Source organism: Microtus pennsylvanicus, chromosome 11 (genome assembly GCF_037038515.1).
Source record: "Microtus pennsylvanicus isolate mMicPen1 chromosome 11, mMicPen1.hap1, whole genome shotgun sequence".
In the NCBI taxonomy this organism is placed as follows: Eukaryota; Metazoa; Chordata; class Mammalia; order Rodentia; family Cricetidae; genus Microtus; species Microtus pennsylvanicus.
This window is the reverse complement of record NC_134589.1, coordinates 61,787,196-61,812,040: the sequence shown is the minus strand read 5'-3', so window position 1 is coordinate 61,812,040 and position 24,845 is coordinate 61,787,196. Positions and strand designations below refer to the sequence as shown.

Genomic DNA, 24,845 nt, shown 5'->3' with positions numbered 1-24,845 from the left:
GAGGTGAAGAGCATGAAGGAGAAATCTACAGAGACAGCTGAACCACGCTCGTGGAAACTCATGAACTCTAGTCTGACGGCTGTGGAGCCTCCATGGGACCGAACTTTGGACTGTGTGCGAGACACCTGGCAGTAGGACCAGGATCTATCCCTGGTGCATGAGCCAGCTTGTTGGATCCCATTTCTTATGGAGGGATGCCATGCTCAGCCTTAATGCAGGGGGAGGGCCTTGGTCCTGCCTCAATGTGCTGTGGAGAGTGGGGTTCCCATATGATGACTGTCTTGCCAGAGTTAAGATTAGTTCATTTTGGCGCCTAGGATTCACACCCTCTGCGAGGAAGAGAGGTGGGGTACCCTGTATAATGACTTGTGATCATTGTACTGGCTGTATAGCATACTCTTTATTGGCATTGTTCAATCAAGTAGGAATTAAATAGTGTATAGTGTACAGAGAAGAAAGTGTCCTCTTTCTTCCAGAGTGCCCTGTGCCTGTCACCCTCACCCTATTCTTCCCACGGTGGAGGGTGCATGTCCAACTCAGTACTCTTTTTATCTCCCCACCCTTAAAAAGATTATTATTTTTATTATTATCCCTTACATCTTACATGCCTGATTGTTTTCTAATGAGAGACAGAAAGGAGGTAGATCTGGCAAAGAAGAACTGGGAGTAAAGGGAGGGAAGCCATAACCAGATATATATATATATATATATAATGTTTTTAGGCCAAATAGTTTTTAACATACAACCCAGAAATCAGTTTTTTCTTATAGAACCCCTGAGACACATTCTGGGGACTTGCCACCACTGCTACCTTGGGAGTTCTGTCTTTGAATGGGAGGAGGGATGGGGTGAATCTCTTCAGGAGAACATTCCCCCCCGAGGACCTCATCTGTAAACAGGTGCTCGTTTCTTTTCTGTCCCCAGACTCTTCTAAATCTCCAAATCAGCAGGTTATTAAAATTTGTTCCTATTTACCGCATAAGAACCAATAAAATGATGTTCATATTCTCCAGGCTATTAGAACTAAGCATGTTTCCCTTTATCCCTAGGTCAAGCTTCTGTCTTCTGACCCTAAGGTGTCTGCACCCAGTAGTAGTGAGATGAGACACCATGATTTGAACACCACCATGCTGCCGGTGTAGCCCCAGTAGAAGATGCCATCCTTGGCCTTGCCTGCTCGTGGTTAGTCATTTCTTTCCCACTGGATTTCTAGAAACTAAAGGTGGCCAGAACTGGCTGCCTTATTTCTGGGAAAACTCCTGGCTGACCTCTGGAATTGAGTGAGGAGAGATGACAGGATCTTAAGTATTTCCCACTCTGGTAAGAACAAGGATGGGGACTGTGACATGGGTTTGGCTGTGTTGAGAGTCTCGTAGCTGGTTTTGGACCCTATTGGATATGTGATTACTGCTGAATGTTCCCTTTGTTGAAGCGCCAGGGAAAAAGGTCCCAGCACCAACCTGCAATCTAGAATCCTGACTTGGAAGTCAGCAGCTGCATCCAGCTCAGAAACAGGCAAGTGCATCGAGTTGAACACAGTGAATCTGAGGCTCATTTGTGTCTTTTTTTCTACCCGTTTTTCCATTCCTGCTGAGATACAAAACACACTCCTCCTCCACCTCTCTTCAATAAAAAGCTATCCAGCTTGAACAGGACACCTGTGTATGGGGCTGTCTTAGCCCAGAGACCTATCAAATGATCTACATTTGTAGATTTTGAGAATAAACATAAGCTTTTTTTTTATTAATGGCTTTACTAAAAGCTGCCACATGCCACCAGCAGAGATGGAATGCTAACCACGGTCCTGATGGGCGGGGGTTAGACAGCACTAATGGAGGAAGGCAGGGTGAGCAAACTCTGAGCTCGTGGCTCTGACTGGCACACGAATCTTCCTTTGATATGGAGCTGTCATTCCATGCTATCTTTCGCATTTTTCTTCATGGACGATGCTCTTCTGTCCTAGGAAACAGTCGAGATGACCCTGTGACGGGTCTGTAAGTGTCTGGCTTACAGTTTAGCTTCCTTCTGTGCTGGCTTTTTTTCATGTAAGCTCTTGGAAGAGAAATAAATTCCATCTTAATCAAATTACTGACCTTTAAGGAGTTTCCTGATGTGTACTTCCCCTGGCTATAATCACCATCTGTGACTGATATGAATTTTAATAACTCTCAGCATCATCCATGAAATAATTGCTCCTTCATGCCTTTCTACAGACTACTTCCTTTTTTTGATAAATTTTGCTTAATCTGCCACATGTCAAGTTCTTACATTTAGAATATAAACAAAGAAACAATTTTCACATCTAGAATTCTATAATGCTATCACTTTCTTGGGATCTCCCGATCCATTGGGAGTGATTTTTTTCAAACAGAATTTTAGTGAATATTGTTTTAATGAACCTTAACTTTCTCCTCTTTCTTTGCCATTATCCATATACATTTTTTTTTCTCCAAAGAGGACAACTGCAGAGTCCTCTCTCCCTCAAGGGCTTCAGTTACACAACTTTGCATATAACTATTAGTTGAATGTATGCCAAAAAAGAAATGTCAAATAGCTTTCTTATCTCACCCTTGTGTTGTTTCTTCATAATAGCTGGCTGACAAAGGTTATGGGGAGGACCAATGGCAGCTACCTACAGGCCTTCATCCTGGTGGGATTTTCTGATCGGCCTAGCCTGGAGATGATTCTCTTTGCTTTTATCTTAGTCTTTTATGTCCTAACTCTGGTGGGCAACACTGCGATCATCTTCTTGTCACTCATAGACCCCAGGCTCCACACGCCCATGTACTTCTTTCTTGGGAACCTGTCTTTCCTGGATCTTTGCTTTACTACGAGCATTGTCCCCCAGCTGCTGTGGAATCTTTGGGGACCAGACAAGACCATCACCTACCATGGTTGTGCAGCTCAACTCTACATCTATATGGTTCTGGGATCCACTGAGTGTGTTCTCTTGGCCGTCATGTCCTATGACCGCTATGTGGCTGTCTGCCGGCCCCTGCACTACACCGTGGTCATGCACCCACGCCTCTGCCTACAGCTGGTGAGTGTTGCCTGGTGCTGTGGCTTCCTAAACTCATTTGTCATGTGTCCTCAGACGATGCAGCTCTCCCGATGTGGACATCGGAGGGTGGACCACTTCCTCTGTGAGATGCCTGCCCTCATTGCCATGTCCTGTGAAGACACCACGCTTGTAGAAGCTTGTGCTTTTGTCCTGGGGGTGGTCCTTCTCCTGGTGCCCCTCTCCCTCATCCTTCTATCTTACGGCTTGATTGCTGCCATGGTGCTGAGGATGAAGTCAACAGCAGGGCGCAGGAAGGCTTTCAACACCTGCTCGTCCCACCTGACTGTGGTCTCCCTCTTCTATGGGACCATCATCTACATGTATTTGCAGCCGGCCAACAGCTACTCCCAAGATCAAGGCAAAATTCTCACTCTCTTCTATACCATCGTCACACCCAGCGTCAACCCCCTCATCTATACTCTGAGGAACAAGGATGTGAAGGGGGCAGTGAGGAAGTTACTAGGACGAGAGAAAGGGACTGGAGACGCTTAAGTAGAGGAACACTTGACCAACACAAGGTGGCCATAGTAGCCTTATCCAAAGTCCTTGAGACTAGAACTGCCTTGGATTTCATTGTTATAAAGCATTTGCTTGTGTGTGATGAAATAACTTGGGGAAGAACCCCTAGGCTAAAATGAGGTTCGCTTATGTTTCACAAATATCCTTTGTACATAGTCTATAAGTAACTTTATGCAGTATTTTTAAGGCGCCTGTGCTCTGCCTATGGTCTGTTTCATGAGGTGTACTTTTCCATTCGTGGTGAGTGTCATGCTGGTGCTCAAAAAGCTTGGGATTTTGGAAATTTAGGTTTTGGATTTTCAGATTGAGGATTTTCAGATTTGTGTTACATCGTGACCTCGGGTGTGTAAATAACCATGTGAGTCTGAGACTGAGCCAACCCTGCATCTCCAGATGGGAAGTATCTTCCCCCATCTGTAGGCATTGCTCTGGGATGCCTTTACTCTCATGAACTAGCCACAACTGCAGGGCACCTACAGAGATACCTAACAACCTGCACAAGATGTAGTCAACACCGAAAACAATGAGACAACGAATGTGGCCTTTGCTCAAATCTGTCATATTTATGACTGGTATTTTTCAGACTAGAAGACATCAGCATCAGTAAAAATCATAGCATTTTGTGCTGGGCGTGTGGAGGCTCCCCAGGCGAGGGCTCACCTTTAAGCTACTGTCTGAATAGGAATTGCTGAGTCAGTCACCTGCACCTTCCCCCTGGATGTTATCCATAGCAAAGTACTTCTAAGTAGGCTACCTACAGCAAAGGACACAGACTTGGAACTGATAACTCTGGTTTCTTTAAGCAGCTAATCACAAATAGCCGTAAACATCCCTCTCCAAAGAGAGCTCTCCTGTATTTACATTACTTACCACCCCATCAAAAATTACTGAGGACCAAGCTTGCAAAATCAGTATATTTAGAAAGTAGAACTTACTATGAGTTGCAGAATTTCCAAAACTTGACAGGGGACAATGACTCTTTTTTTTTCTTTCTTTCTTTCTTTCTTTCTTTCTTTCTTTCTTTCTTTCTTTCTTTTTTCTTTTTCTCTTTTCTTTTCTTTTTTTTGAGACAGGGTTTCTCTGTGTAACCACCCTGGGTGCCCTGGATGATGTGCCACCACTACCACAAGGCAGAGTCACAACTTTTAACACACATTTTTCTAAGAATTTCCCAAACTCTCTCCATCAACCGTGCCTCCTGAGTGCTGACTTTAAAGGAGTGTGCCACCATATTTAGCAAAAGCAGCAATCTTTCTTTTTTATTGAAAAAATAAATACAGTATATTTTGATCACATTTTCCCTCCACATCCAAATCTTACCCACCCCTACCCACTGAACTTGATGTTTGTGCTCTCTCTCTTTCAAAACAAAGGAACAACAACAAAAAACCCCAAAACAAAAATAAAAATAAAGACCAATAAGACGGAAGATGCCCAAATAAAGCAAAATGAGACAAAGAGTTCACAAAAATATCACTGAGTTCATTTTGTGTTAGCCAACAACTCCCGAGCTTAGGCCTGGCCTGAACTGTGGTTTATATACCCTGTGAGATGGCATTGGATAAAACAGATTTTTCTGCCAGCAGATATCAGTAGCAGATAGCTTCTTGGTTAGGGATGGGAGCCTGTGTACTCTGCCCCGTCTTAGTGTTGGAACCCCATGGGTTCGAATCTTTACAGATCTTGTGCGTGTTGCTATGGTCTCTGTGAATTCATAGATGCATTGGCCCTATTGTGTCTAGAAGACATGATTTCCTTGGAATCATCTGTCACCTCTGGCTCTTGCAATCTTTCTGCTTTCTCTTCTGTATAGCTCCCTGTAGCCTTGAGGGGAGAGGTTTGATGAAAACATCCCATTTAGGACCAAGTGCTCCAAGATCTCTTATGCCCTTTGCATTGCCCAGCTGTGTCTAGTTTCTGTGTTAATCCATCTGCCACAAGAAACTTCTCTTCTTCACACAACCTTCTTGAGAGTGGATTGAGGCAGAATTCATTTAATGTTGTGTTCTTTTGGCGAAATAATAGAATTAAGCTTTCCCCAAGGCCTGTGATCAATCTAATCTCAAGTTTTTGACCATAATAACGGTGTCAGGTATGGGTCTTGTCTCACGGAGTGGGCCTTAAATCCAATGTAAAAAGGGGTTGGTTAGTCCCATAACATTTGGGTCACTATTGAGCCAGTTTTTCTTCCATAATGGTCACTGCTGTAGGTCACAGAGTTTGTGATTGGTGATATTGATCACTACTTTCCTCCTCTGGTAGCATGCAGAGTTCCTTCAAGAATCGTAAATACTCCAAAGTAGAGGTGAAGCTTCTAGGTACCAGCTCAATTTATCTGTGTTCAATGCCGGAAGTAAGAGCTGTATTCGGCAGCAAGGCCTTACTGTCAGGTTGTGGAGCGTAACCAACAGCCATAGCAATAACATGATGATTGGGGATTTCCACGGGGCACATTTGGCAATGACTCAACAAGATGTAACCTATTTCTGGCACTGGATGTCTTACTTGGTGGCAACATGTTTATTTGAAGCACTGTTTCCACTAAATATATGGTGATTCCATTTTGATTCCTTTTAGATAAGTATGTTAGGAAGCTTCTACAGCAGTAGGTTTCCATATGGTTTTTCAAATAGCCTTAGTGTTAGTTTTCCCTCTCCATATTTCCTCCTTTACCCCTCTTTCCCATCCCTTCCTTATCTAATATTTATATCTAGCTTCCCTTTATCTCTCCAAAACAAACTATTTGATTTCCCCTTCCTTGGAAATTCATCTTCTCCTCCACCATCGCTTAAGGTACCTAACCTCTGTGCTTATTTTAACTGTAGCACACATATTGACGGTTTAAAAACTAATACTCACATAGAAGAGAAAATGTACAATATTTGTCTTTTTGTGTCTGGGTCACCTCACTCAGAATGATTTTTTTTCTACATCCATTCACTTTCATGCAAATTTCACAACTTCATTTTTCTTAGCAACTGAATAATATTCCATTGCGTAAATGTACCACATTTTCATTATCCGCTCATCTGTTGATGTACATCTAGATTGTTTTCAACTTCTGCCTACTATAAATAGAGCAGCAATGAACACTGATGAGCAAGTGTCTCAGCAGAAGAATGTAGTCCTTTGGGTACATGCTCAAGAGAGGTACACCTGGATCTTGATGTAGATCTATCTGTTCCTTGCTTCCCAAGGAACTGCCACACTGATTTCCACAGTGGCTGTACAATTTTTGCACTCCCACCAGCACTAAATAAATGTTCCCCTTTCCCCACATCTTCTCTTGTATGTATCGCCATTTGTTTTATTGATCTTGGCCATTCTGAGTGGTGTAAGATGAAATATTACTGTAGTTTTTTGGTTTGTTTGTGTGTTTGTTTTGAGACAGGGTTTCTCTATGTAACTCTGGCTGTTCTGGTACCCACTCTGTAGACCAGGTTGGCCTCAAACTCACAGAGGTCCTCCTACCTCTGCCTCACAAGTGTGGGTACCACCAACACATCGGCTCAAAGTACTTTTAATTTACATTTCCCTGATGGATAAGACCATTGTGCATTTCTTAAAGTCTTTCTCAGCTATTTGTATTTCTTCTTTTGAGAACCCTCTACTTAGTTCTATAGTCCAGTTTTTACTGGGGTGTTTTCTTGATATTCAGTTTTTTAATGTATTCTAGATACTAATCCTCAGTCAGATGGATAATTAGTAAAGATCTTTTCCCATCCTGTAGGCTGTTGATATGCCAGAATGATGGTGTCTTTCACCATACAGAGATTTATCAGTTACATGAGGTCCATCCCATTCATTAACTGTTGTTCTTAGTGCATGTGCTATTGGTACCCTGTTCTGAAAGTCTTTTCCTGTGCCATGAGTTCAAGTCCATTCCCAGTTTCTCTTCTATCAGATTCAGGGTATGTGGTCATATGTTGGGGTCCTTACCCACTTGGAGTTGAGTTTTGTGCAGGGAAATATATATGGATCTATTTTCATTCTTCTATATGCAGCATCTAGTTTTGCCAGTACCATTTGTTGAAGATGCTGTCTTTTCTCCAGTGTGTATTTTTGGTTTCTTTGAAAAAAAAAATCAGGTATCTTTAGTTTGTGGATGTATGAACGGCTCTTCAGTTCAATTCCATTGATCAGTATGTCTTTTAGTATGCCAATACCATGCTGGTTGTAATTTCCTTCTTAAATCTGCCTTGACCTACTTTTTTATTCATTAGTGAGTTGTTCAGTTCCCATGACTTTGTAGACATTCTGTTGTTCCTGTGGACTTTCTTCTGCCCCATCCTTTAGTTCATGCGTATTGTATCTCAGTGTTTTACCTTCTTAAGTAAAAAAAAAAGACTTCAGTATGAGATTTTTCTTTAAATTTCAAAATGTTGGCTTATTAAATATAATCAATGCCATTCAAAAAAGAAGTAGAAATAACAATCTAAGTTTTTCTTTGTTATTGTTATTTTTTGCCAATGGTGCTTTTTAGAATCTAATTTTCTGATTCTCTTCCTACTGTATATTGTCAAGGTTTCATAATGCACCCCATAAACCTGCATAACAAATGTTTACAATTAAAACGAATTAATACAGTTGCACAAATACTATAGAATGTTTCTGTGCAGGTCAGCTTATTTTAAGGTTTATTTACATTGTTTACTAATTGATTTTTTTTTCAGAAACAACTCTATGTTTTCTAATGACTCTCTCTTATCAATTTTTACTGCTTTCTTCAAGATCCAATTTGAAGTTAGTACTAACTAGGAAGCTTTCATTCTCGTTGGCTAGCTTTTACAGTACCAGAGGTGTTACACAGCTTGCTGGGGGAGAAAAGTTAGTAACATTCTTAACCAGTGGTGAACCCTGGGAGCTGCGGTGTGCACTGGCTTGATAAGATCTACACATGGTGTGCGAGTGGTGGGAACGTTACGGGGATAGCCAGCTGATTCGTTACTGCATTTAAGACTCACTTCTCAGGGAAACACATGCCAGATGCTCTAAATCTGACCAAGAGTCCATGGCTGGGAAGCTAATAGACCCCAGATCAGAGGAGTAAATATTTCAGGATGGAGTGGGGAGGGATGCATGATCCCTACTCCTACCTGAGGAACTTTGATAGTTGGTGGCTGCCGGGGGAGGGAGAGTCAGTTTTCTTTAAGGGTGTGGTCCCTTGTAGAGAGATCTTGCTTCTGAGGATGACTCCACACCCTTGTGCATATAGACAGCACTAATTGGACTCAGTGCTGAGAGAGAAGAAGGAGGAGGAGGAGGAGGAGGAGGAGGAGGAGGAGGAGGAGGAGGAGGAGAAGAAGAAGAAGAAGAAGAAGAAGAAGAAGAAGAAGAAGAAGAAGAAGAAGAAGAAGAAGAAGAAGGAAAGGAAAGAAGAAGGAAAAGAAGGAGGAGGAGGAGGAAGAAGAAGAATTAGAAAAATATGAATTTGATGAATGTAAGTAACACCTCAATGAAGCCAATTTTAAAAAGCATCAAAGTAAAAGCCCTTACAGATTTCCTGCCTGAAAAGAATGAGCTGCACACCGGCGTCCTGCTTGGTACTCTGTACTCCCTGGTTTCTATACCTTGGTGCGGCAGTGGGTGTGGAGTCAGGTCTGGGGGGCACTGATGCTGATCTATTTTGGAAGGAGTCTTTAAAATGTACTTTTTAATGTATTGGCTTTCCTTTAAAGTCTTTCAATAGTTAAATACAACATAGTAGGATTCATTATGGTATTTGTTGGCACATACCCAGCCCAAAGATCTCTGCGTTCCTACCCAGAGGTTCTTGCACATCCACATTCATCATCCACTGTTCACAAAAGCAAGGAAACGAAATCAGCCTAGGTGTCCATCAGTGGACAAAAGGATGACGAAAACATGGTGCATATACACAACTAAATTTTATTCAGCCATAAAGAAAACCAAAATTATAAAATTTCAGGAAAAATGACGTATATAGAAATTATTATACTAAGTGAGGTAACCCAGACTCAGAAAAACGTGTGTTCTCTCTCATACATATCTGAGCTTCTAATTATTACACGTGTGCATTTATGTAGGAGTGAGGGTGGATTTATGTCATGAAATCAGAAGGGGACCATGAGAGATGTTGTAGAGGTTTTTGTTTTGTTTTGTTTTGTTTTTCAAGACAGAGTTTCTCTGTAGCTTTTTGGAGCCTGTCCTGGAACTCACTCTGTATACCAGGTTGGCCTCGAACTCACAGAGATCCACCTGCCTCTACCTCCTGAGTTCTGGGATTAAAGGTGTGCACCACCACTGATGTAGGGGTTTTAAGGAAGGGGTGGGGAGGGGAAATGCATGAGAGGGGAGAAGGAACAACCAAAGCAAAGTATGTATGAATATATCACAATGAAACGTATGAAAACGTAATGAAACCTGCTACTTTATGAGCTAATCAAGTCTCTTTTTGTAATAACAAAACTTTGGTCAATTATTGACAGTTTTTGTTTTCTGCTAGGTGGAAACTGTCAGGTCCAAAGGAAACTAAAGGAGGCCCATGTGTCTAGAAGGGACGGGTTTGGCTCAGCTCAGGTTGGGCTACAGAAGAATTCCTAAGAGCCTACAGCCAGCATTGCTCAGGAACCTGTGAAATGGGTTTCTATCAGCCGGAAAGGGTCTCTTGAAGTATACCTACCGTTCCATATCAAAGCCCATGCTGCCCTCCAGACACCTTCCATCCCTAGTCACGCTCTCTTGCAGATAGACCTGGTCATGTCTAGCCTGCTTCTTTTTCTCTCTGCCTTGGACTCTTCCAGATGCCTCTGGTTGTTGTCTCTCTTATCTACACTAAAACCTCTCTAATCATGGAGCCTATCTTGTGCCCACTCATAGAAATTTTTATAGTGATATTCAAAAGGATTAAACATTTTAACCTTTATCATTTGTATTATAGTGGCTATATTAGTTGGATACCTCATTTACTTCTAATTTTACTGGAAAATATATATCATGCTCATTCATTTAAAAAAATCTATCCTTTCACATCACCGTTTTGCTCAAACTAGGCTCACATGTACTCAATCGTAAGTGGTTTTTAAACATAAAGCAAAGAAAACCAGCCTACAAATCACAATCCCAGAGAACTTAGACAACAATGAGGACTCAGTAGAGACATGCACGATCTAGTCTGCATGGGAAGTAGAAAAAGACAAGATCTCCTGAGTGAACTGGGAGCATTTTTTTTTTGGTCATTTCAACAATATGGACAAGTTGGCAAAATGTAATTTTTAAATTCATTCTGCCAATCTTTCTTTCTAACTATTGCCAGTATTTGAGTGATATAGGTAAAAATCTTCCACAAGCATTTATGCCCTGTGAGTTTTTTATTTTATTTTATTATTTTATTTTTTATTGATTTTTATTGAACTCTACATTTTTCTCTGCTTCCCTCCCTGTTTCTCCTCTCCCCTTCAACCCTCTCCCAAGGTCCCCATGCTCCCAATTTACTCAGGAGATCTTGTCTTTTTCTACTTCCCATGTAGATTAGACTCTATTGAGTCCTCATTGTTGTCTAGGTTCTCTTGAATTGTGATTTGTAGGCTGGTTTTCTTTGTTTTATGTTTAAAAACCACTTATGATTGAGCACATATGATAATTGTCTTTCTGGGTCTGGGTTACCTCCTGTGAGTTTTTTAAATCTCAGCTTGAAAAGGATTGGGCTGAAGTTAAAATTATTATAGAAAACACTTTGTAATTTGAAATGTAGCATATTTTAAGAACAGAAGAAATTAAATACAATGACTTTGCAATTACAAAAAATTGCTCAGCCAATTCTTTATAATCAAACAATTAATACTCTTAGGAGAAATTATTTCTCTCATTTCTGAATTTGGTTCATTGTAAGGGATGTATCTTAAATGAACTTACTGTTGAGACTAATTAATTACCTTTCTCTATACCCACTACAAAAAAATCTCCCGAGAGTTGTTTCTCTGAGCTAGTCTTTCTAACTCCTGGGAATGGGAGTCAAGGAGCCAGGGAATTCAGTATTATGAATAACTTAGTGCCTTAGGAAGACTTCTATAGGAGCGTCTTGATTTCCTAATGAATCCCAACCCTTTAAAAGTCTCCCCAATTCAGTATGGGAAAAATATTGGCGGGGGCATAGGGTATCTGTGTCACCCCCTTTCCATGGAGCAAGTGGAGGGGGTGATCATTTCTGTAGTGGGGGTAAGGTTGCTTGTTGCAGGTAACAGTGTGTTCACCATGTCCTGAACATCTAAATACTCACTTCCAGGTCAGTCTTTCAGAGCAAATTAATGTTTCTACCTCTCGCTCTTGCTCCTCATCTTTAAGCTTTACCGGGCAAATGATAGCAAACACCAAGCCAATGTCTGATCAAGCGCTCCTTGAACCATTTTGTCTTCGTTCCCTAGATATTTGCTGTTTAGTTAGGTTAATGTTTCCAGTCAACAAAGAATCGTTTTCCTCTTCAGAAAACCCTCTTTAATTTTGTCACTCACATAGCTACTGCTATGATTTGACAGTGTCCTCCAAAGTTCACGTAGTGGACACCGACTCCCCGGTCCAGCAGTGTTGAGAGTGGATACTGTTGAAGGTGCATAGGTTATAAAGGCTCTCCCCAAAGCTCCGGGTTAGCACTGCTATTAGGCTGTTAGCATGGGGGTGGGTAAGCTATCATATAGGTGAGTTCTGAATAAGATAATGACTCTGACCTCTCTTTCTCTCTTCTGTCCTTCTATTATGGGATAGTAAAGCAAAAGGTACTCGCCAAGTGTGTCCTCAGGATCCCAAGCTTCCAAAACTGGAAAGGACTGTAGACCAAAGAAATTTCTGTTTGTTCCAGGTCATCCGTTCTCAGATGTGGATTGGACCGTAGAAACGCCCCGCCTTCCCTGAGCACTAACGTTGTGCACCTCACAGCTTGCCCTGCACACTGCTATAGACATTATCAGAACATGGGATTTTGCTTACTGGCAGTGAATTAAACCCATAAATTTATTTATATCATGAGTATTCCAAGAGTCTGCCTACACTTTGTTCTAAAAACCTGCCTCCAGTGATTCTGAAGTTGGGTTTTCACCGGTGAGCCATAGATTAAGGCATTTCTTTGACCAAGTAAATAGCCTTTGTCCTTCCATCAAAGAATATGGTCAAAAGAACTTTTCTTACCTTTGAATATGTGATATTTAGTTTCTATCACATCTATTTCTATTTATTATATTACTGGAAGCAAAGTGTGGTTGGAGTGTAAACACAAGGCAGGTAACAAGCTGGTGGCATCTGGGATGTGGGGGAGGACAGCTACTTCTGTCGCCCAAGAGCCCGGCTGTAACTCTTCTTGAGGGAAAGGCCAAGCCCCGAGCATGATCTCTGGGAGTATTTCAGCCTTTGGCAGTAGTTTATCTCTTGGGAAAATCCGCTGGCTCACCTCTCAGCACCTTTAACAAGAATGATGGTTCTGTGATGGGCCTCATCTGATCCAATATCTCAATCCCAGACTCAGTTTCTTCTGACTGCTCTTAGAGATGCAGGTCGTTCTGAGGAGAGGGTGCTGCTGCAGGGACGGGTATTCCTAAACAGCCTGCGGCAGGGATGGGTATTCCTAAGCAGCCTGCTGCAGGTGAGTTCTGGGCTTGCAGAATGCTAGTGCTTCAGGAAGCTTGAAAAATCCAACTAGTCTCATATTTAGAAGATATTTTTGCACTTTTTTCCTGTGTGCCATGGTTTTCATAAAAACTCCCCATAACCAAAGCTGCTTTGGGTCTCTTAGGCAATGTCACTTGAATCACTAGGTCAAGAGATAAGATCAAATCATTAACTTCTTGGAGGCCAGAAGATTTAGTGCAATGGGGCTCTTAATTTCCTGGAAGCTTAGTTATTTGAGTAACTGTCACCTTGTGCCTCATTTCCGTCTAACCTGTAATTCATGGCACAAGATTGTAAGAACAAGAGACAATTGTTTTGCATTGATCTATGATAACCGAAACATGGACACGGGATAAGGAAATGGGAGAGCCAATCAAACTACTTGAAACAATTTTTTCACAAAATTCAGGTGGTTATATCGAGTTTTTTTTTTTTTAAAAAAAAAGCACTGCAGTGTTAGAAGACCAGCAAAAGTGACTTTTTAAATGTTACTTTATTTCTGAAAGTATCAATAAAGGCTTTTCTTCAAAATAGAAGTTTTTTTTTGGATTTTCGAGACAGGGTTTCTCCATAGCTTTTTTGGTTCCTCTCCTGGAACTAGCTCTTGTAGACCATGCTGGCCTCGAACTCACAGAGATCCGCCTGCCTCTGCCTCCTGAGTGCTGGGATTAAAGGCGTGCGCCACCACCGCCCGGCAAAATAGAAGTTTTTTGAACGCTTATCTAGTCCGTTTAATTGCTTGGATTAGAGCACTATTTAGGGGAAAGTTTGTTTTGAGCTTCTATCCGTGGTACCTCATGTCACAGGCAAGCATTAAGCAAGTCACTGTAGTTAAAATGTGGATGGTATGGTGAAATGTGTCCCTGATGGGGACCATTGTGTCCAGATCAACTTGACTATTTTTTGTTGTTTTGTTTTGTTTTTCGAGACAGGGTTTCTCTGTATAGCAGTCCCGCCTGACCTGCAACTCACTCTGCAGACCAGGCTGGCCTTGTGAACTCACAGAGATCCGCCTGCCTCTGCCTCCCTAGTGCTGGGATTAAAGGCGTGCGCCACCACCACCCGGCAACTTGGCTATTTTCTAATACTTGCCTGTCGTGCTCTCTGAACAGGAATGTGAGGTCGCAGCTGATGGAGACGAACAATGAGAGCTCTGGGGACTTTATCCTCCTGGGCTTCTCTGACCAGCCCAGGCTGGAGATGGTCCTCTTTGTTGTCAATATGGTCTTTTACTTTCTGGCTGTCACGGGCAACTCCACCATCATCTTCCTCTCCCTAGCGGACCTTCGGCTGCACACGCCCATGTACTTCTTCCTCAGCAACCTGTCCCTTCTCGACCTCTGCTACACAACAAGCAGCATTCCCCAGCTGCAGGTCAACCTCTGGGGCCCACGGAAGACCATAAGCTTTGTAGGGTGTGTCGTTCAGCTCTTTGCCTTCCTGTCCGTGGGGGGCATTGAGTGCATCCTCCTGTCAGTCATGGCCTATGACCGCTTCGTGGCTGTCTGCAAGCCTCTGCATTACCTGGCCATCATGCACCCACAGCTCTGCCTGAAGCTGGCAGCCTTTGCCTGGCTCAGTGGCATTGCCAATTCCATACTGATGTCCCCACTGACCATGTCTCTGGGGCGATGTGGTCATCGCCGCATCAACCACTTTGTGTGCGAGATGCCGGCCATCATCCGCATCTCTTGTGTGAACACAAGCTGGGTAGAAGGCCTCGTTTTCTTCCTGGCCATCCCCATTGTCCTTGTGCCTCTCACCATGATCCTGGTCTCCTATGGCTACATCGCCGCTGCGGTGTTGAGAATCAAGTCCGCGGCTGGTCGGCGCAAGGCCTTCAACACCTGCTCTTCACACATGGTGGTGGTGTCTCTTTTCTACAGTACCATCATCTACATGTACATGCAGCCTGGGAATGTGGCAAGCCAGGACCAGGGCAAGTTTCTCACCCTGTTCTACTGCCTGGTGACCCCCACACTGAACCCTTTTATCTACTCGCTCAGAAACAAAGACATGAAGGCAGCCATGTTGAAGGTTCTTGGGAAAGATAGAAGCCTGCTGGACACTGGAGGGCACTGATGGGGCCTGGAACTCACCTCAGATGTTCACTCATCTCAGAACCATGGTGAATGATAACAACAATAAACTGATGACAGTGAAGACGTGGGGGCTTGTATTCCAGAGGTTCCAGACCAGTGACACGTATTACTGCCTTCGGGGAATAGCACTTTCATGTCATTGCGGGGATATGTCTATTTGCAAAAGACAACAAACTGACAGGAGGCACACGGCTTTCTTTTTGCACCAAGTGGAGACAGTGGTTTGTTTGCCGCTAACCTGTGATGCTGGAACGCTAACAGCAGTCCAGACATGAGGAAGGAGACACGGCATGGCAGAATGTGTGTGCACAAGCGCTTGTGTTTTCGAGAGGTAGCTGCAGAACTTTTGCTCTTTCCACGCAAGGTCTGTTCTCAATTCTACAGCTCTATGGCTCCACCCTGTGGAAATAACACTACCACTTCCTCAGTTGTCACCAGCCAACCCTCCTCCCTGCCCGGCACGTGCGATTTGACCCTTTGACTAAAAGTACCGCTTATTTGAAATTTGAGGTCATGGGCCATGTATATATAGGTCAGAAAGTGAGTTTAATGAATGCAGCAAACATTTCAAAGTCTGCTAGAGGAGTACAAAACCGAGCAGGCTGATTTGTATGGGGCGAGTCAGGGGCTGTTCTGGCGTGACCAAAGAGCTGCTTTCCTTCTGCTGCTTTTGAGGCAGGGTCTCACTATGCAGCCCAGTCCCTCTCCTGCCTTAGTCTCCAAAGTGCTGGGATTGCAAATATTTGGATTACTAAAGTTTTCCTTTGTTGTTTTGTTTTTTAGCTTGGTTTGCTTGTTTGTTTGTTTTTTTCCTTTTCTTTTTCTCTTATTTCCTTTATACCTTTTGTGGTGTTGGCATGGAAGCCAGGGCCTTGCACACCCTCGGCGATCACATGACCTCTGCCCTCTGCCCTCATCACTAATGCATTTTTAATCGTGGATACAGAAACTCGAAGCCACTGTTCTAGAGTTCCCGCTGAAACAATCCACCCAGCGGCTGGTGCTTCTTTGTTAGGAAAGGACTCAGTGGCCAAATGCTGAGGACCGCGGTGATACGGGGTCATGTGGGCAGGAAATGTTTGGGGAGCAAGGTCACAGCTGCTTATGCAGGGGTTAGTTAGGATGAACAAAGATGAGAGTATCAATGGCAGCAGTGATGATGCTAATCGTGAGGGAAATAAAATAATTTTCAGCTCATCTTTCCCCTCGGGACAATCATGAAGTAGGACTGTCTTAAGACTGGTGACAAAGTCACAGTTTGCTTCACGTTTCCCCTTAAAATTTACAGTGAGGAACAGAAAGAGAAACTTCGACTTTGTTGTAAATGCAAATAAAATTTCTTTTATTTCCTTTTTAACACTTTATATGACTACATGAGTTGCTCTCATTAATGGCATTTACTGTGCTGTACACACTGTACATGGATATAGTGTGTATTGATCAGATCCAGGCTCCCCTCTTCCCCCTCTTCATGCTCCATTGTAAAATAAATGAACATTTAAGCATTTATGCTTTCTGGAAATGACATTGTCTCTGAGATGGTAACTTTGTATGTCAGTTTGGTGAGGACATATAACACAGATACTTGATCAGATATCCGTCTGGGTTTGCTGTAAGGGTAGCTTTTCAGCAAAGACTGGCATCTCACTCATCAGACTTTATACTTTTACAGTGGGTGGACCTCTTCCAAAAAAGGAAACCCTCTGAAGAGAGAGGGAAATGCTGCAGTCTTCTTTTGGATTTAGATGGAGAGTTACCTCATTTCTAGTCTCTGTCCTGTTCCATGGATTGAGAACCAGCGTTTAAGGTCTGTCTGTCTCTCTTTGTCTCAGGCCTGTTTGGATACCTCTGACTAGTAGTCTTTAATTTTACCATTCCAGAAAGTTGTTTAGATTCCCATGTTTGAATATCTATGCATACATTTGTCTGTAGTGCCGGGGATTTGACCCATGACCCTGGGCATGGTTAAGAGCTATACCTCCGAGCTGTGCTCCAGCACCATTTGCTTTTTCAAAACCCCTAAACTCCTTAGGTTATGCCGTTTTCATATCCTTTTTATGTTCAAATGGCTTTTTCTTCAAACAGTATGACCTTTGCCGCTGTCCAGGGAAGGTCTTGTCGCTCATCTGTTACAGGCTAACAGCTGCGGACAGTGTAGTGGGGAGGGGTCACGACATCGGCACACTGTTCTGCTCTCTGGTCTCCTAGAGTAGTGGTTCTCAACCTTCCTAATGCTCTGACATTTTTAATACAGTTCCTCACGTCATGGTGACCTCCAACCATTAAATCATTTCCGTTGCTACTGTATATCTGTAATTTTGCTACTGCTATAAATCATAGTGTAAATATTTGTGTTTTCCAACGGTCTTAGGTGACCCCTGGGAAAGAGTCATTTGACCCCAAAGGAGTCACGACCCACAGGTTGAGAACCACTGCTCCAGAAGAAAGGCGAACTGATCAAGTTTGCGCTTTTCTTTCCATTCATGGCTTGCTGTCCTTGCTCTGTATCTGCCACGCATCACAAGCTGCTCTCCAGCCGCACAGCACCTTCTCTAAGAGGCTTTTCACTTTCCACCACCCATCTCTGCAAACTGGCTCAGAAGGCTGTGTTCGAATAAATTTTATGTTATGATGAAAAAATCTTTTAGTTTGATTTTTTTCCTACATTATTCCCCGGTGAGTGGGGAACACAACTAGCAACTTTCTAACTATTCATGGAATTCTTCCAGTTTCTATATGCCAGGAGTATTAATTTCAACAATATGGGTAAAATTAATTGTCACAAAATTGCAAGCAGTTTCTACTGTGTCAAATTTAACTTACAACTTTTTTTTTTTCTGGTTTTTCAAGACAGGGTTTCTCTGTAGCTTTTGGTGCCTGTCCTGGAACTAGCTCTTGTAGACCAGGCTGGCCTCGAACTCACAGAGATCCGCCTGCCTCTGCCTCCCTAGTGCTGGGATTAAAGGCGTGCGCCACCACTGCCTGGCCTAATTTACAACTTTTAATGCAAATGCTTAATTCTTCCTAATAAAACTTCTGAAGCCACTAGCATCCATAGCCGACACAGCAAGCCTAGCTTTAGGAGATGTATATGAAACCTACTGGTTTTCACCAAAAAGTGCTTACTTTTCAGTGAATGAATATAGCTTTTACAATAACACAGAAAATAAGAATAGGTGAGTGCTTTGATGGCTCTGCTTTAAGAGTCTCTCTACCCCTTTGCCTTCTGAAAAAGGGAACCATTAATTCCATTCTTTTCCATCATAAAGGGTTTATATTTAATAATTTTACTAAGATTAACTACTAAATATGATTGACGCTTCTGGATGTCTTCAAAGTGGAATTTTAATTAAAAATGTATACTGATTTTACTACATGTAAGTTCATCATCTTTTTTGATTTACTTTAAAACATAGTTTGCGCGTATGGGTGTTTTGCTTACATGTATGTAAATGTACTATGTGCATGCCTGTTGCCTGTGGAGGCCAAAAGAGGCCATTGGATTCCCTGGAATTGGAGTTACATATGCTTTTGAGCCACTGTCTGCCAGTGCTCTTAACTGCTGAACCACCTGTCCAGCATCTGTTTGTTTTCTTAAAGTTAGAAGCTTATCTGATTTTTTTAAACACAGCTCCACTCATTTAGTAGATAGGGTGCTGCTCAGATCATCTCCAGTATACTTCAAAATGTGCCACGGTGTTTTGGGACCCCCATAGATTGTTGTCATTATATAAGTCATATGTTATTTGTATTGGCAAGCATTCTTTTTTTTAAACCTTTATTTTTAATTAAAATATGGCTACATCATTTCCCCCTTTCTTCTCCTTCCAATCCCTCCTCTGCTCCCTTGAACTCCATCTGAGAGGACAAAGCCCTGGGGCGAAATGGAAAGGCAACTTCACAGAGAAAAAGTAGACATATGTGCCAGTGCTTGTGGATACCTTGTCAGAACGGGAAAGAGCCTTGGGTACCCAGAGGGAGACAGCTCTGACAGTGGAAGGACTCTTCCGCATCAGAGTGTTCCAGGTTCAGGCTGTCCTGTCAATTGAATCAGAAACGGAACTTCCTTCACCTCATCTGTAGCTCAAAGGGTCAGCAGGTCTTAAATGCAACCTGAAAGCTGCCCTGCGTGTACAGACCTCAGAGCTCTGGACGGGTCAATGCATGAACCTGACCAGTAAGCCCATCCCCTCTAAATGAAGTTTAGATACTGGCAAAACTGGCCCTTCTTAGGGCTAGATATAACCTCTTAAGAGGGGGAATTCCTCCCTTTTGAGAATTTGTTTAAAAACTCCCCCTGCTGCGTTTAGGAGACTATCATTGACGACATTACTAACTAGCTTCTGCTGGAGTATCTCTGGCCTCTTCAACAGGTCCAGACTGCAGTTCATTCTAGGGTTCAGGACGCTTTCTGGTTCCTTCCTTGATGTCTCGTCATTCGTTCTGACTCAGGGACCAAGTATACAACAAAAAGTTTCAAGAAAAAAGCACGGGCACCTGTCTGGGAAGACCCTCACACGTTGTCTTGACAACGCTGGCTGCAGTCCAGGTTGACAGGATCCCTGCATGGATTCGTCACTCCCGTGACCAGCCAGTCTGAACCAGGAACAGAAACGGAAACCAGCTCCCGTGGACCAGATCCACACAAGCTACAACTCTCTTGAAAATAGAACTCCTGTTTTGGCTATATATTCCCTCTTAGTAAGGCTCGACCATCTACTTATTCCTTGACTCTTACCTCCTCCCACACTGTGAAAATTCTGACAGAGACTATATTTATACTTAAAATATAGACTATATTTAAAATAAGACTATGTTTAAAATTGATCTCAAAAAATTTTCTTTTGTTTGTTTGTATGTTTGCTTGTTTTTCAAGAGAGGGTTTTTTGTCTTTGTCTTTGTTTTTTGGTTTGTTTTTTTTTTTTCCATAGCCCTGGCTGTCCTGGAAATCGCTCTGTAGGCCATGCTGGGTCTCTGCCTCCTGAGTGCTAGGATTAAAGGTATGCACTGCCTGGCATAAAACTCTTAAACCTTCCCACAATCAGGGAAAGTTACCTTCTGACAGGCCTGGAGAGAGTGCCTCCTAAAATCCCACAGGATTATAAAAACATCAAAATGAAGCTTTATAAAAGTTTAAAGGTAATTTAGATAAGAGACAACAATAATTCCAGGTACTATAAAATGTGCGATTCAAACCCATGGCTCACAACCTTCCTCATTGGTCTGAATGACCTCTTGCTCCCCCTTCTCGTAGGACTTGCCGTGGACTTGTACAGTAAATTGCCTTTTAAAGCTCATCTGACAAGAATTGCCTCAGTTAAGCTAACGATGCTCAGGACCCAGTATTTACCCCTTAGCCAAGATTGGAGATTTGAAAGTAACAAGAAAAGGGGGTGGGGAGGGATAAAATGGCTAAGGAAACACCATCCTGTGTCTGTGCCAACTTTATTTTGTGTCTGCCTAGATGCTTCCCAGCCTTCCGTCCCCTAACAGCCTTGGCAATGCTTTTTAGGACAGTCCGTGAACTTGACCATGGTCCAAACATATTATGTAGTGTCTGGAATATACCGCTGAGCACGTAAAGAAAGGAGATGTTTCTAGGCCACTCCAAATTCCTCACTAATGTAACCCCCACAGCAAGCAATGATGTCATTGTGGTTTTGTTTTCTAAAACGCTGTACAGCTGACCTTGGGCACCAAGAGACTTGGCAGTGGCACAGGCCGCTCTTGGTCTGGCCATTAAAAAAACACGACTCCAAACTTTTAATTCACTTAGTTAATCAGCACAGTTGTGAATAATTATCTCACCTAGATGATTTCATGGTAACAGTATATTGGTGTATAGCTATCCTCCTCAGTGTGTTCAGATGTGCCCGTAGATCCTTGCTCTCATAGATCATAGGATAACAGTCTGAATCGTTCTACTTCTGAACCAGTTCTTCAACATCCAGGGGCACTGCTGCAATAACATTCTCATGTGCGCTGCTTTCTAATAGTTTTTTTTTTATCATGTTGGTTCAGGTACATCTGTGTGTCGTGTATGACCACTACAACCGTTCTTGGGTTCAGGTCCACCTCAATGCTCTGCTGTAGTCCCAATAACATATGTGCTGCTGTTCTGGTTCAGGCATGATCAGAGCAGTACCTCCCTTGGCTTTGTTGTAAACACTCACCTATTTATGCCGCAGCATTAGGTTTTGCAAACATGCAAATGTGTATGAGCTGTTCTGCTAGCACGTTCATGTGCATTGATGTTGCAGTACAACCTTGTGTCTCCTGTGCAGCACTTCCATGAGTGCAGATGCCCAGCATCCCCGAGTCCTGTTTTACTTTCACATTTGTGTACATTTCTGTAGGCACCTATGTATGGCTGTTCTCATATGACATGTAGACTGAAGACTGCTCTTACGTTTCCCAGCCGCCCAGACCCGAATGATCACACAGAAACTATATTAGTTACAACACTGTTTGGCCAATGACTCAGGTGTATTCCTAGCTAGTTCATACATCTTAAATTAACCCATTTCTATCCATTTGTATATTGCCATGAGGCTGTGGCTTACCAGCAAGGTTTTGGCATTCTTCTTCAGCAGCTACAGGGCATCTCTCTGACTCTGCCTTCTTTACCCCTCTATCTCTGCTTGGAATCCCTGCCTTGCTCTATTCTGCACTGCCATAGATCAAAGCAGCTTCTTTATTAACCAATGCCAATAAAGCATATTCATAGCATATAGAGGGGAATCCCACATCATCTCCCCTTTTCTGTCTAAATAAAAAGGAGGGTTTTAACTTTAACATGGTAAAAACACATATAACAAAATAGGTATCAAGCAAGAATTACACTTACATATTTAGTATATTTGTATCTGGCAGAATTTAGAAAATATTCTATCATCTATTTTATCTTTGTGAGTCTAAAGTTTCATATATAATTTACCTTTTATCACAACTAAGGAAAACTGTAACTGTAACTATCTGTCTTCAACCCTATCAAAGACCCCAGAGGGATATAGTATTACCTAAGTTGACAGGAAGTACATTTTAAGCAACTTCCAAAGTTCTAAAAATGACAGAGACATCTTGCTGCCTGGACAGTCACCGAAGTTCTTCTGTAACGTAGGGGCATCCATGTTCAGCCTACAGGCCCATAGAATCCAGCAGACTTTTTCATGAAGCAGGAAATTTGAAAGACAGTTTCACCTATATTTTGGCAGTTTGTCAGTCACTTTCTTCTGTGTCCTGCAGAATGGCAAACTCTTTCATGAAGCAGGAACCCTGAAGGACTGTCTCACCTTCTTTAGGCAAGTTCAGCAGTCATTTCTCTGTGGGTCCTGCATATCCAGTTTTTATAGCATCAAGCAGTCCAGTCAAGAGCAGTTTCTTGCCCAAATGGCTAGCTTTGTCACACTGAAGGCAAATTCCATAACAAGTTTCTTCAATGCCCATCAACCTCTCTGAAGTAATTGGTGCTGCCAGAAGCCAACATATCTCACTGTTGAGAAAAGTCTAAATTCTTAAAACATTTTAAATACCATATTCTGTGGGTCTTTGAAAGGTTTGAAGAATACTTATCCATCTGAAATATATCTGTGTGCATCTAGAAAACCTAACTAATGTGACTATAGTTTAACTATTATAGATGACTATCTATTAATCTATATTTCTTACATTACATTTTAAATGAACTGCACAAACACAATAACTTATACAAGAGCAGAAATACATGTACACAATGTAATAAAATCAGCCTTAAATTTGTATTAATAGACCAAGATGCATGCCAATACAAAGTATTTATCTCTATATCATATTCCCTTATTTTTGTGTTTTTAACAATTGTTTGTGACCATTTATCACTTATAATCAATCTCCTTTAAATAAAAACAAAAACACCCTCCCAAAGGTCAAAACAAAACAAACAACAACAAAGAAAAATAAAAAACAAAAAACAAAAAAAAAGGCAAAACAAAAAGCACACGATAAAAAACATAGTCGACTTTGTGTTAGCAAACTACTCCTGGGCATAGGGCCTTCCCGGAAGTACAGTCAATATACCCAGTGACACTGGGCATGGGGTCTTCCCTGGAAGTACAGTCGATACATCTAGTGACACTGGGCATGGGGCCTTCCCTGGAAATACAGTTAATACACCCAATATCTGAAAGCTGATTTTTCTCTTCAAACCTCTTCATTCAAAACATACATATGTATGTGGAAGAAGAGGCAGAAAGACTGTAAGAGACAAAGGTGATGGAGACTCCAAGGAAACATTACCCACACACAACAGGACTGACACACATCAACTCCCAGAGACTGTGTGAGCAAGCGCAAATCCTGCACAGCTTCAAACCAGACAAAATCCCAACACTGAGGAGAGAAGGTGAACACCAAGTTCCACCCCAACCAAGAAACTGTTCATAATTTATCATGCATTTTTAAAACAAGAAGAGAATGGGGCTGGAGAAGTGGCTTGGTGTTTAAAAGCATTTGCTCGTGCAGAGGACCTGGGTTCAGTTCCCAGCACGCACCTTCGTGTGTATACACACACACACATACACCCAGGCACATACACATAAAACAAATATAATAACAAATAAATAAATCTTTTTTAATTGAAGCATTCACAGGCTCCCAACACGAGAAACAGGTATATGTCTAAGGAGACAGAATGCCAAGGACTTTTTGGTCACTATGGTTTGTATGCATCAAACCACGGCATTGTGCTTCGTGCACAAGGAAGAGACCAAATCAACAGTGAGCAGAGTCCTGCAGAGATGGACAAAGCTGGGAGCCCCAGAGGAAGAAAATACGAGTTTTGTGGGATCTAGGTGACGTAATGGGAATTCTTTGTACAACTCTTTCAACTGTTTTTCGTCTAAAATTTGTTCTAAAATGCCAGGGAGAAGGGGATTATTTCTAAGTGATGGACTGTCTTTCTGTGAATTCTTCCATGCTCCTAAAACTTCTATGAAGAGTGTAAGCTACTTTGTTTTCTATTTCTGTGCTATGTTCAGGAATTCAGGGGCTCTATGGCTGCCTGGGTGACCTGCCCTGTGGAGATAGGTAAGGATCCTCTTAGTGGCTCTGCGGATGGCCTTGGGCCTGGGGGAAACAGGACAGCCTAGAATGTTGAAAACTAGTTTCCACAGACAAGAATCCAGAAGGTTCCACTGGAACTGAGGACAGACACCGTTGGTGAAGACTGACCCCTTTCTTCCTCCACTTGTTCCGCCACAGTAGCCCATATCTCCTCTTGGCAGAGACATACTCAACTTCACAGGGCCGAGTTTGGGGGTACTGTGTGCACCCGCTGTCAGGCATACTCACTGCCCGCCTATGGATCCTTTCAGAGGTAAGGCCTACCTCCAGAAAGGACATTAGGAAGTGGGGGGGGGGGTATCTCTGAAAGGGCTGGTAAGATCTCAGTCTACTGCTCTCCTCTTCCTTTCTTGGTCGTGAGTTGAGTGGCTCTGCTCTACCTCACACTCCAACACAGAGTACCGAAAATGATGGCTTCTGGCCTCCTCCAGGGGCAGCTGGACAAG

At 42.5% G+C, this 24,845-nt stretch overlaps 2 protein-coding genes across 2 annotated transcripts; both read left to right on the top strand.

Annotated features, from left to right (window-relative positions):
• Window positions 1–2,608: 2,608 nt before the first annotated feature.
• LOC142859409 (putative olfactory receptor 2W6) lies at window positions 2,609–3,553 on the top strand. The gene has a single exon (XM_075989586.1). The coding sequence runs from the start codon at window positions 2,609–2,611 to the stop codon at window positions 3,551–3,553; it is 945 nt and encodes a 314-aa protein (XP_075845701.1).
• A 10,767-nt stretch (window positions 3,554–14,320) lies between these two features.
• LOC142831602 (putative olfactory receptor 2W6) lies at window positions 14,321–15,575 on the top strand. The gene is given in 2 exon segments (XM_075941815.1): window positions 14,321–15,268; window positions 15,270–15,575. Coding segments are annotated over 2 exon segments (1,245 nt in total). The 5' UTR covers window positions 14,321–14,329.
• Window positions 15,576–24,845: the final 9,270 nt, after the last annotated feature.